At 35.8% G+C, this 12,739-nt stretch overlaps 1 protein-coding gene across 1 annotated transcript in view; it reads left to right on the forward strand.

Annotated features, from left to right (window-relative positions):
* The first annotated feature begins 894 nt into the window (after positions 1-894).
* LOC107835684 (complement factor H) overlaps positions 895-12,739 on the forward strand; it is a 24,178-nt gene continuing 12,333 nt past the window's right edge. Inside the window, exons 1-5 of the mRNA XM_016668984.1 lie at positions 895-1,149; positions 5,421-5,606; positions 5,736-5,835; positions 11,670-11,740; positions 11,832-12,014. Of these exons, the coding sequence (XP_016524470.1) occupies positions 1,077-1,149; positions 5,421-5,606; positions 5,736-5,835; positions 11,670-11,740; positions 11,832-12,014 (613 nt within the window). The 5' untranslated portion in view covers positions 895-1,076. The remainder of the gene's footprint in view (positions 1,150-5,420; positions 5,607-5,735; positions 5,836-11,669; positions 11,741-11,831; positions 12,015-12,739) is intronic.

Here is a 12,739-nt window from a genome sequence, read left to right on the forward strand (position 1 = left end):
CATATTTGAATGTGTCATAATTTACAAATGATATCTATTAAATTCCATTGCACTGCATCTGCCCCTGTAGCATAACAGAAAGAGCTGTATTTAACTAATGATGTTCACTGAGTACCAATTCATTTTGTATAATGCATTGGTAATATTAATTATTTTACAATGATATTTCATGTTTTCTAAAGGGTTCAAGGTAATTTATGTAAAGCTTTACCAGATTTGAGTCATGTTCCTGGTTGTTTTATGTTTAACTACAGAGAGACTACTGTATGTCGTCCGTCTATCCTGTTGTGTGGTCGTGCATTAGACTAGCCTGAAGGATGACAAACCTGCTGAGTGCTCTTTTGTGGAGAAGAAATATATTAAAATTGCTCTATTATTTTTTATGTAAAAAAAAATTAAAAAGAGAAAATATTTAAAATGGATTGAAAAGGGTAGGCTATGACCTTGACATAGAATTCTGTTCATGCACTAAAAATAAAACTTTACTGAAAATATGATTTTCTGTGTCTTTGTTCTGAATCTTTTAGATTTTCATCAAATAATGTCTGGTTAATGAGAGGAACTGCATATAAACAACAAGTTATTGTGTTTAAAAATAATAATGCCATAATAATGGATACGTGGTTAAGACAAAGTAACTCAAAAGCAGATCTGAAGATACTGGTGGACAGAAAACACCAGCACTACTTATGTGATTGGAAGAATTTATGTCTACAGGAATATATTTTTTTCAGGGTGAATTGCAGAACTTTTATTTCTATAACGATAGCAATCCATGTTATATTTTTTTGTGAAAGTTGTGTTTAACTTTGAAGAAAAACAGTAAACCATGAATTAGTTTTTCCGAAACAGCATTTATAGAAAAAACAAGACTTTTATTTTGAAAATTTTTTACCTCAGCCCGTTTGCCTCTAGTAACTATGTGTACAGTACTGACTTGACCAATAAAGTGAATTAAGTGGCGGGAGAATCGTTTACACCATGAGGAGAGTCTCTACACACCATCTCCATGTCTAAAGTTGGCCTGAGGCAGAAACTGCTTTATCAGGATAGTTTGTCTCCTTCCACAATATGTTATGAAGGTTTTCCTGGACACCGGCAGACAGAGAAAACTCCTCATCCTGTACCTATTTATCTGGAATATTGCAGGTCAGTAGTATGGCGCTGGGGAAGCCGGATTCAAATAGAATTGATATTGCTGTTGTAAAAGCAGATTACGTTCATGATGTCAAGGTCACTTTGACAAATAAGAGCACCTTTATTTAAAAATAACTTGGACTTTTAACAACTATAGTCCAAACTGGCGTCGCAGCATTTACATTTTTTGAAATATTTTATTGTTGAGACTTTTTTTTCTTTACTTTTAAATGCCACATTATTAACTTTGAAAATACATCTAACGATAAACAGAAATGTACTAATTTTGTTTAGGGTAAACATTTAGAAGGCAAAACAGGTGTGCGTTGATACATTAGGAGGATCCCAAGTAGCATTAAACGTTCACCCACGTTGTCATGACAACGCAGGACAACGTTCACGGAACGTCAAAAGGACACAATTAAACAGCCGACAGACGTTGTCTGCGGACGTTTAGCGAGCGTTGGTTAGCTGTTCCAAGTTAACTGGCATCGTTCGCTAAATCTCAAAAGATCTGTAATGACTACCAAATCAAAAGTAACGATAAAAAAGAAAAAAATACTTATTTTACTATAATTGTATGTAAGAGGAGATATCAGTAAAAAAAAAAAAAAGAAAGAAAAGAATGGTGTAAAGCATCGATTTTAATTCAAAGGATGTAGAAATAAAAAAAAGATGAAATATATCAAGAAAACCCTCAGCGTTTTAAAACATGTACTTGGTAAAAAAAAAAAAAAAAAAAAAAAAAAAGCCTTTTCAACTTTGTTCCAATCCGGAAATTCAGGTAGGCAACTTCTTTTAGGTTATATTGCACGAATATCACAGTTTAATCCTCTGTTGGCTCTCTCTCTCTCTCTGTATTGTTGTGGTTATGTGAGATCACGTGAGATCACGTGGTGTTATTAGTGATTGTAGATCACCTGTTGCTCACCTGGTGACTTCAGTGAGTGGGTGATGGGGGAGGTCTACTTTTTGCTGACCGCGACGTTTTGTCTTGATCACTGTTTAATTCTACGGATCCGTTTTTATGCTGCTTTTGAACACTGTTTGCCTTTGGATATTGACAATAAAATCATCGNCCATGCAAAACAAAACACCCACAGTTTACACACACACTTCCTGCTAAAGAGCCCCCTGGTGGTTGAAGAAAAATCCACATATAAACCGGAAAATACAATAAATGACAAAAAAATCTGAATGCTCTCTGGTATTGTTCAGGGGGCCGGACCAAATGTGGAAGCAGGCGGGCCGTAGTTAGAGGACCCCTGGTGTAGAGCAACAATTTTAATTCAAAGGGATTTGGAAATTCAAAAAAATGATTAAATATATCAAGAAAAACGTCAGCATTTTAAAACATGCAGTTGGTTAAAAAAAAAAAAAAAAAACAAAGAAAAAAAAAAAAAAAGCTTTTCAACTTTGTTCCAGAAGCCCGACATAATCCGGAAATTCAGGTAGGCAACTTCTTTTAGGTTATATTGCACAAATATCACAGTTTAATCCTCTGTTAGCTATCTCTCTCTCTCTCTCTGTATTGTTGTGGTTATGTGAGATCACGTGAGATCACGTGGTGTTATTAGTGATTGTAAATCACCTGTTGCTCACCTTGGTGACTTCAGTGAGTGGGTGATGGGGGAGGTCTACTTTTTGCTGACCGCTACGTTTTGTCTTGATCACTGTTTAATTCTACGGATTCGTTTTTATGCTGCTTTTGAAGACTGTTTGCCTTTAGATATTGACAATAAAATCATCGCAACTACAGCTTGGATTTACGTTTCGATCAGCTTGCGCGTCAACAACCACTCCCCTACTCAGCCGCTCAGCGACTTTTTGATAGTCGCTAACCAACTGTTATTTAAAGCACTTCTTGGGCATTTATTTAATCCTCCTGCAGTCTCTGTGCAATGTTCGGGATGAGCATGTTATGGTGGTGTCCTGTCAGGCTGTCAATTCTCGACAGCACACACAAAAACTAGTACACTCAGGGTCAATGCGACCCCTCCGGACCGTGCACAGTCTAAAAAACCCACAGTTTCCAATGGACCATGTCTCTTAGGACTACAGGAGGTTTAAGTTCTCCTTCAAGAAATGTCTAAATAAATGAAATGCACATCATGCATGAACGGAAGTGAGAAAATCGGACATGTAACCGTTCTTTGAATTGAGAGGGTATGGCTTTGCCAGGTGAGGAGTGTGGTATAGAAATTTTGTAAAAGCATTTCAAAGCATTTAAAAAATTATCCATAAATATATTAAAGATATACAAACTGATTAAATGAAATCCAAACAAAAAATGTCCATAGTGAGGTCATGTTTAAAGTGCATGTTCAGGCAACCTTTGGCGAACATCAAAGGTTTATTTTTGGATTATTTTCTCACTTCTGGAACAAAGTTTGACTTTCAGATGACAATCATTGAACATCCTCTGAACACTTGCTTGTTAGCTGGGATGTTTAAAAACATTTCGTATTATTCAAAAGACTGAAACTACAGTATATGAAGGATAGACTATGTTTAGTACTTGTAAGGCCCCATTAAATATTTTTAGCTGGCCTTTTAGTCTGCTGTGTTTTATCTTAATTAAATCCTTATTTACAAGGATCCTGCAAGATTATGCCTGTAGAGTATTTGATTAATTATGTAATGTGTATGAGAAGTTACAAGATATCAATATTTGTTTTTCCTTGTTAGTTCACCTTTGCGTGTGCAAACATAAAATTCAACTAATTTATTCTTTCAACATATTTTGTAGAATCACTTTAAAATAACCAATGTTGAGGAAAAATGAATATTTTTAGTGTTTAATACAGTTAATCTTACGATATGTGAAAAAGGTATATTGAGCATGGTCATTTTGAACAAAATTCTTAATTTAGAATAGGTTTGTGTTAATGATTTAAACTAAAACTATTGATGGGTACGTATTCAACTTACGGGAAGGAAAAATAGAGATCAAAAGGGAACTCTCACTGAGGCTCCTGTTGTGTTATCAGAGAGGACAGGAGGCCGTAAAATTAGCAACTGCAGGAAGGCAGTATCACTTGGATGAGCGTGGGAGAGAGAAGTTTGCTCGGTTCACGTAAGATCATCAAAAGTCTTCCAAACTAGCATCTGGGATGGTGTAAAACTGAATACAACATAGAATGTTTAAAACCACTATCATTTAATTTGTAAGACATTTTTCTTAGTTATTAATAGCATGCTCTGATTGAAAATAGTTTAATCATAGTTTTAGAATTACCAATTTAGTAAGTGATTAATGTATTCTGAAATTGTATTATCTGTTATTATATCAGAATCAAATAGAAATTGTGTGAAAGAAAATGTTTTGTTTAGTATTAGAAAATTGCTCAGGTTTATGGTGAAAGGTTTTTGGAAAATGATTGTGTTAATTCTTACACTCAGGATTGATTATTATATTTGATAAGTTAGAAAAAGGAATTTTACCCCATTCTGTTCTGCTGATTTTTGTATTACTTTTGGTTTACAGCAAGACTCAATCCTTTGAAGTGCTGAATGCAGAAGAATAAAATTAGGTTTGTGAAGTTAACCTTTGCTTCAACTATCTACAGGATTTTAAGTTTCTTCCTGAGGTATCTGAGTAGGGAGAAAGCGAGAGAGATTCCAGGTTTCACACCTATCTATGAAGTACCTTTCTCAGTTTTTCTCTGCCCAGATAGTCTTAAAACAACAGGAGTTCAGGAGAAGCTCTGCTCTCACTTTGTTTAGACAAAGGGGACAAATGGCCTTTGATCTTGGAAGCAAATTGTAAGGAGTTTCTAACTTTTAAGAGGGTCCAAGACAGCTTTCAGTTGGTCAAGCATTATTTGAATAAATTAAAAGACAAGAATATGCCTTTACTATAAAAGTTTGTACACAGGAGTAACAAATCAGATTGCTGCCTTATTTTGCTTTTGCATCAGCACTCTCCAAAGACACATCTTTGCTCTTTTTTTTTTACTCTATCCTCTTTGTCTCAGGTAAATGAATGTCTGTTTTAGTCCGTATAAATTGTCTGTGTTGTTAATGTCATGTTACACTTTAAATGTTAGAATAAACTCTGAAAATGTATGACGTGAAGCGTTCACTGTCATCTCTGTGTGGCTTTTGTCTCCACGCATGGAATCATTGAATCCGGGAGCATAAGAGAATATAACGAGCCAGAAGTTTTATTTTTATTCTCTTAACACCAATTACCACAATAACAGCTTAGCTTTTATGTGTGTGTTTGTGTGTGATTTTTTTTTATTTATTTTTGTTTGTTCTTAATTAATGCTTGCTCCTAGCTGATTGTCCCCTACCTGAACATGGAGAGCACACAGTTCTCACAAACGAGTCCCTCATAATGCATGAATTCCCTGATGGTACTGTGATCACATATGAGTGCAGACTTGGACATGAACAAACAAGTGGCACTGGGACATCGAACTGCGTCGATGGGAAGTGGACCGAGCCAGATATCATCTGCAGGAGTGAGTCCTGTCTAACTTGCATTTTACATCTGACATCTAAAATGCTTTACCTGGTCATCTTGACTCTATGTAATCCTACACTGATGTCTACTGTTTATTTTGGTTATGTTGTTTTCCTTTATATCAAAGAGCAAGACTGTGGTCCCCTTGAAGCAAAACCACACATGTTTTTTGACACCAGTCAGGGTACTCTGTTTGGTGCAATAGTAAAAGTAACCTGTGAAAAAGGGTATGTATGATTTCAAATATTTAAATTCCATTATTATCTGCTTAAATGTCATTGTGTTATCTCAGAAAATCAAGTGTATGCCTTGACTTGCAGTAAATCAGTTCAATTGGGGACTGAGTTTGCAGCATTTGTTACATTTTAGCTGGCGTGGTTCACTTTCACATTACACCTACCTACATACCTACATATACATACATACATGCATACATGCAAACATGCATGCATACATACATACATCCATACACCCCTACACCCATATCCCCAGTGGCATAGGGAAGGGTGCTGGTCTGTGTTAAACAATCCAAAGTAATTGAAAAACCTTTTCACATCCTCACCTGTGGTGGAATTGCACCACCAAGTACTTAAGAAAAAAAAATCTTCTATGTCCCCTGGAGGGCTTCATATTGTGTGACTTCTTCACAACATATAAACACAATGCTTTAATACGATTTTTCTTTTGTTTTTAGCAAAAGACCATGAGCCATTGCATTAGACTCTTGCGTTTGTTTTGGTTATATTTACTAATTGCGTCCTGCAACATGGTTTTCTTTCTGCTTTTGGAACGATCTATGGTCTGCTTTCATCTGCATATGAACCACACCAGAGTTCACTTTAACCCCTTAACCCGCACCGGAATGCTTGCGTGCTGTTTTTCCCATTGTATTTTCCGGGGCTCAGATTTAAGGGTTTAAACTCTGCCAATGTCCATTATGACTAGGCTTGTCACAATAACAAGTTTTACTGGACGATTAATTGTCTAAAAAATTATTGCGATAAACGATAATATTGTTTCAAGACCTTTTGACACTGATTTAATGGAAATGACTAATAATGCATGTGATTTCCTGCCATAGATCAGATGCACTTCATTTTCAAAAGAACACATAACACTGAAACTGATAAACTAAATAAACAAAGCAACCAAAAACAAAAATAAAATGGATTCTCAGTCTCCATTAACAAAAAACATACTTGAATAAAAACTAAACAAGATAAAGCCAAAGTGGAAATAAATACTGCATTCAACCAAAAGAGTGTAGATTATGTATATTGTATTGGCCTTCAGTAGTCACTAGATTTAAATAGAGAAGATGGGCACATCCGACTACCTAATGCAGTAGTTCATACTACACGATTTTTTTGCCCCTATTTTCTCCTTATGACAATCTTAGATCGTTGGCTGATCTAAGATTCTCGCTGGTGATTTCATAACCGATCATTCTACAGTGTGTGGTGTGTTATGGTAGATCGTCGTGGCCACTCTGATCTAAATCGGTGGTTTTCCCCGACTGGGAGCTTAACGCAGCCTGTTGAATGTGACAGGTAGTCAATCAGAATGCGCAGATTCTCCTCCGTGCTTTCTGAGGGGAAATTACTGAGGGGAATCCCAAACAGCTGACACGGGGCAACCCAAAGTCCAGCGGACATCGGAGATATGTGGAAACGACATTAATGTTTACTCAACATTTCGAGAAAGAATATAGAAATGACAAGGAGAGGAGTTGGAGCCAAATTGCTACCGCAGTTGATAAACCCGGTAACTTTTCAGCTGTTCTTCGTTAACTTGACATAAATAGGTTATAATGATTTTCAGTCAGTCAGAACTTTAAGCTGACTCTAGCCACATGCATCACAGGTAGATTTTAGTAAAGCATTGATTAATGCCTGGTTTTAAAATGAGTTAACTGAACTTGTAGCCATTATTTTGTGCCCATGTGGCTGGACACCACACGGCACGACAAACCCGATTGAACCGTTATACCTAGGATTTCTGTCGGCTAATGTGTCGCTCAGGTTTTGAAAATGGGCCGACAACTTGTGTAGTGTGCGCTGGATATTACACTAAGGAAATAGGAAGGGAGGGTCAGTGGAGAGCATCGGAGCTGAGCCTTTTTTCATTCAGTGTCATCATCAGAAAGAAAAAAAGGCAGGAAGAGACGATAAAGCCGATAATTACAATGAGGTCGATAGGTTTAATTTGTCGTGCGAATAATTGATTTCTTCACAACATATCGTTATTAGGCCTGTCGTTTATTACGACAGGCCTAATAATGACGCTTTTATTGGGCAGCCTACAGCTCCTCCCTTTTGATTGACACTGCATTCAACCAATAATGTTACGAAATGGCTTTTTCCGAGGCAATAATATCCAGAGCGAGTTGAGCTCGTTTTGTCATGCCTGTATTCTTTCTGGAATATTTCTAACGGGTTAACTCGGAAACTAAATCTAAACCCACCGATGTGCAGCCAACATGTCTTAAGGACATAAAGCATTTTGGGGTTTATTTTTGACATGAATCCACCAGCTGCATGCGAAACCATACGTAATGTGTGCGTCTTTGTGGCAGAGGCGCTGCCAGAAATCTTGGGCCCCCTGACAAAAAAAATGTAATCCCCACCCCCGCGCAGCTGGTGTTACAATGTTTTGAGTCTATTTGACCCATAAAAAGCGTCACAATTTTAAAGGCTTGCATCTGCCTTGCTTTCTTTGGTTCAATACTCATAATTAGCACAATATTTACTGCTCATGAATTTAACATCCAACAGTCCACATCCAGTATGCAAGTAGGTTGCTTAAAATGTTTCTATTAGTTTTAGCTTACTGAAATGTTTCCCCATGAGCAACAGTCAAAAACAATGTACAACTACACATAAAGCACTCCAGACTTCTAAAAAAGATATTTAGTTGCATTTTATTCAATCTGCAGTACATAACTTTAATAAAAATATATGTTTTCTCCATATTTCACAATGTCATAGCTTGTTATGAGACAGATAACCTGTGAAAACAATCAATCTCCTCCATCTCCTTCCTGAATTACTATTACTGGTTAAAGTAATGCACCGTTCTGACCAAAACAAACAGTCAGGACCACTAGGACGCTCTTAGCGCTGTCAATCAACTTCATTCACTCACTGCTAAATGTGCTAATGGTGGAGAAACAACTTATCATTACAAGAAACCATTTATCTGCCGTCATTGGTAGCTATGCTAACTAAACTGAGCATTTACAGTTTGAATCTGCACAGCTCTGTGCTATGCTAGCTGCAGCATGGCACAACACGAGGAGGAAGGATGAGCAGCACCATGAGACATGAGATTGTGATTGACAGCACTAAAACTCTCCTGCCACTGACTGGTTGTTTCTAGCATTGGGAGAAGGCAGAGGAAATCAATTTTTCACAGATTACCTCTCATATCATACTGTCACAACATAATGACCATTTTAAAAAATATGTGGGGAAGGACAACATTCAACTTTTACTGCTAAAAACAATCTTTGAAAATACAATGTGATTAATTTTGTATTTGACAGGACCCTGATTTTTTTTTATTTTATGTCTATGAACAAAATATAAATAATTAAATTGTGGAGGGCCCCCTGCTGGTCAAGGCCCCTAGAATCGTCATCACTTTTTTCTTCAGATTTATTGTATTTCCCAGTCCATACATTCAACACTCAATGTGCATTTACAAGAAATAAACATGAAAAATCTGGGTGAAGCAAAATTTTTCAATTTTCTTTGTGTTATCTATAAAGTACTTACAGTTAGAGTATTTTTGACTGCAAAAATAGAGACTGTAGCTTATCATCTTCATAAAGAGACCATGTTTTTGCATGTACTCCAAATAGTTCAAGAACAGCAGCTGATTTAATCAGGAATTACCTTTTCTGCCATTTTTAGTGATTTAGGCAGTGAAGGTTACTGGGTTAATCTTACTGAGACCTAGATTTTTAGGAATCGATATTAGTTTTAGAATCAATATTAATTAATATTTTATATAAGTCTATTAACAGTATTGTTACAATAAGAAAATTGTTAAAAATCTCTTTTTCATGTGGAATTAATGTTTTTATTATTTTATTTAAGAAAATTGCAATTCATATATCGGTAATCAGTGATCGATTACTGTGCCACATTCATCAGATAATACAGATCATAGATCAACACAGATCATAACTGCAAAATTATAGTGAGTGAATCAGGTCTCCAAAGAAGCTATTTACAGCTTATTGAGGCAGCCTGTGGATGTAAAATTCCATACATTTGTATTTTGCTTGCATAATACAATTTAAAAGGAAAGAAAAACACAACTTTTCTTTTCTTTTATCTCTTGCTCTCGATGAAGGTGGACTCTTTTTTCCTCTGCTCCCTCCCTGCTCAGAGCTGCCCTGCTTGCTTTGTTTTTGTCCTGTCTTTTTCTATATTTTCGGAGCCAGGAGACTCAGTAACGTGGCTTCATGGCCCTTTGATGTCACCGCCTTCACTCGTGTCTTTGTTTTGGCCTTTGTTTTGTCTGAATGTTGCCATTTGCCCTAATGTGTCCTTTCCTCTTTTTTTAGTTTATTAGTAATATCAGAAATTGTGGAGTACACACTATTTAGATCAATATTATACAGTCCAGAAATGGAATCTGAGTTAGAATAACTACGAACTTGGTATCCAGAAATACTTAACAGGAACAAGTCACTGCTTAGTTTATGTTACTTTTAACCCAGAAAAGGATTTAGAACAAACTTAGAATTGTGGAGTACTCACTTTAACCCAGAAAAGAAATTAGATCAGTCACTCTTTAGCTTATTTTATTAGAAATGGTAGAGTACTCACTATTTAGAAATGGAATTAGATACTTAGCAACCCTGAACAGGAGCACTTATTTTACATACTTTAGAACAACATTGGATTAGTTTTCTTTCCTCTTTTTTTCTTTCCGTTGGTTTATTGTGTTTGCTCAGAACAGTAAAATACAAGCTCAAGTGATCACAAATATATAAATAAAGCAATTTAATCTTTATCTGTTTTTTTAAAACAATCGTCAAAATGCAGATATATTTTCAAATCTTCCTATTTTATTATTATTTTTTGTATATTGCCACGCTTAATGCAACTCGACAAAGGTGTGCTAGTTAACAAATTCAGCATAAAAGCAGACGAATATTACACAAGCCTAGTTTATGCACTTTACCTGAAGCTAATATTAATCACTTTTTTCATGGTTCATCAGATTTCTTCTTTGAAAAAGTGTGGACACTTTAGTAGCTGTTAAAAGGTGTAAGTTTGTGGAGATTACTTACCTGCAGCTTGGGCCAAAGTTCTGAAGTGGAAGGTGTCAGAGTCTTCCGCTTTAGTCAGCGTTAATCAACAGGGATACATCTTACATCGTTCGTCTTTAGGCCCAGCCCAGGATGTTCATGTTTCCAGCAATCAAAACTCTCTGAGTTCGACCAAAAAATGCGAGTTTCAAAACTGAAAGTTTGAGAATCGCAACCTAAGATTTCTGATTTCTGACATTCGCAGATAAGTTTGTTTTGCAAAAACATTTTCACTTCATCAGACAAAAAAATTGTGATTTTAATAAAAAAAAAAATAACTTTTTAAACAAAACATTTTTGTTTAAAAAAAATCATTACAATCCAAAAGCTTTTACCACAATTTTATGTTTTTAATTGAGATTAGATTTTGCTTGATTAAATAATTGTGAAGCAAATTTACCAACTTTCTCCCTTATTTTCAGGGGTGAATCATAGGTACCATGGATGGCTGTGCATATATACTGTACAATTTTATTTTAGAACGAAACAAAACTTTCTCTTTTATATTAAAGGATTATATAACCAGTGTTATTTTGGGAAAACACCTACAGCGTACTTAAAAGGGTGCAGGGGGTTGTTTGGACCCTGTCTCCAAAGTATGACTCAATGTGAAAGAGTAAATAGCAAATATATAATAAGTAGCATAAATTTAATTATTAAATCTTACTGGCAAGCTGAACTTTTTTTATGGTTCATCAGATTCTATCATTCTTTATGACTTATTCTGTCTTTATGCAGTTACTGGATCAATGGAACGAACTACAGACAATGCTTGGGCACAAGGTGGCTTGGAAGGGGAGACTGTATCCGTAAGTGTTTGAATTCTCTTTTTTTTTTTAACACAGTTGGCCAAAGCATTGTGTACCTGAAACAGAAATTCTCTTTTTCTAATTTTCTCAGTTGTTACTTGTCCCATCCCGACTAAAGTGGAAAATGGTGAACATTCGTGGAGTAGTGACGATAAACCAGAATATCAACAAACAATACATTTCTCATGTAACACAGGATACACATTGATTGGGAATAAAACGATTAGGTGTACTTCAACTGGCAAATATGATTCTGAGCCTCCACAATGCATTGGTAAGTTATTGTGCTTTATTTCAGGCTTCACAAAAGATTGGTTAGCTGAGACAATATACAAACCGTTTGCAAATACATTTGTGAATAACTTAAACCATCTTTCAACCACTTGTAAAATAGCACATTGTCCAGGCTACATTAAAGCAACAATCTTACTTTTATTTGTGCATTAAAATTGTAAAAGAGGAGAAATTAGAATCTTATATTGCAAACTATACTGGGATTTGTTGTTGCACACAAAAACAAATCCCTATTGCAAATCAGTGTATAAACAATACCAGCAAAATACCAGCATTGTTTATTATATAAAAGAGTTATCAACTATTCCAGTTGAGCACAATGAGAGCCACTTACATCAAATGGAGGAAACATAGAATGTGGTGAAGGTTCTCAGAAGTAGCGAGCTGACAAGTTTGCATACACAAAGAAAAAAAAAACACAGTGAAATATTTGTGTGGCTGATAAAATGTTCTCTCCACCAACCACTCTGGCCAGTGGAGAACATTTTAAATTTTAATTCCTGAATCTTCAAAAATGAGTCCTCATAGAGGGATTATAGAGATGCTGGTACAGACCAACCTGCTCTGCAACAGCACCGTACGGTTTGAGTGGAAAATGGTGTGTGTGCAGAGTCATCCACATAAAAATTTGAAGGTCCACAACTTGGAGCCACAACAGTGCTCAAGGCAAATGCGTATTGGACACCCAATTCAAATCATCAACAA

The sequence above is a fragment of the Poecilia formosa genome, unplaced genomic scaffold (assembly GCF_000485575.1).
Source record: "Poecilia formosa unplaced genomic scaffold, Poecilia_formosa-5.1.2 Scaffold18, whole genome shotgun sequence".
NCBI lineage: Eukaryota > Metazoa > Chordata > Actinopteri > Cyprinodontiformes > Poeciliidae > Poecilia > Poecilia formosa.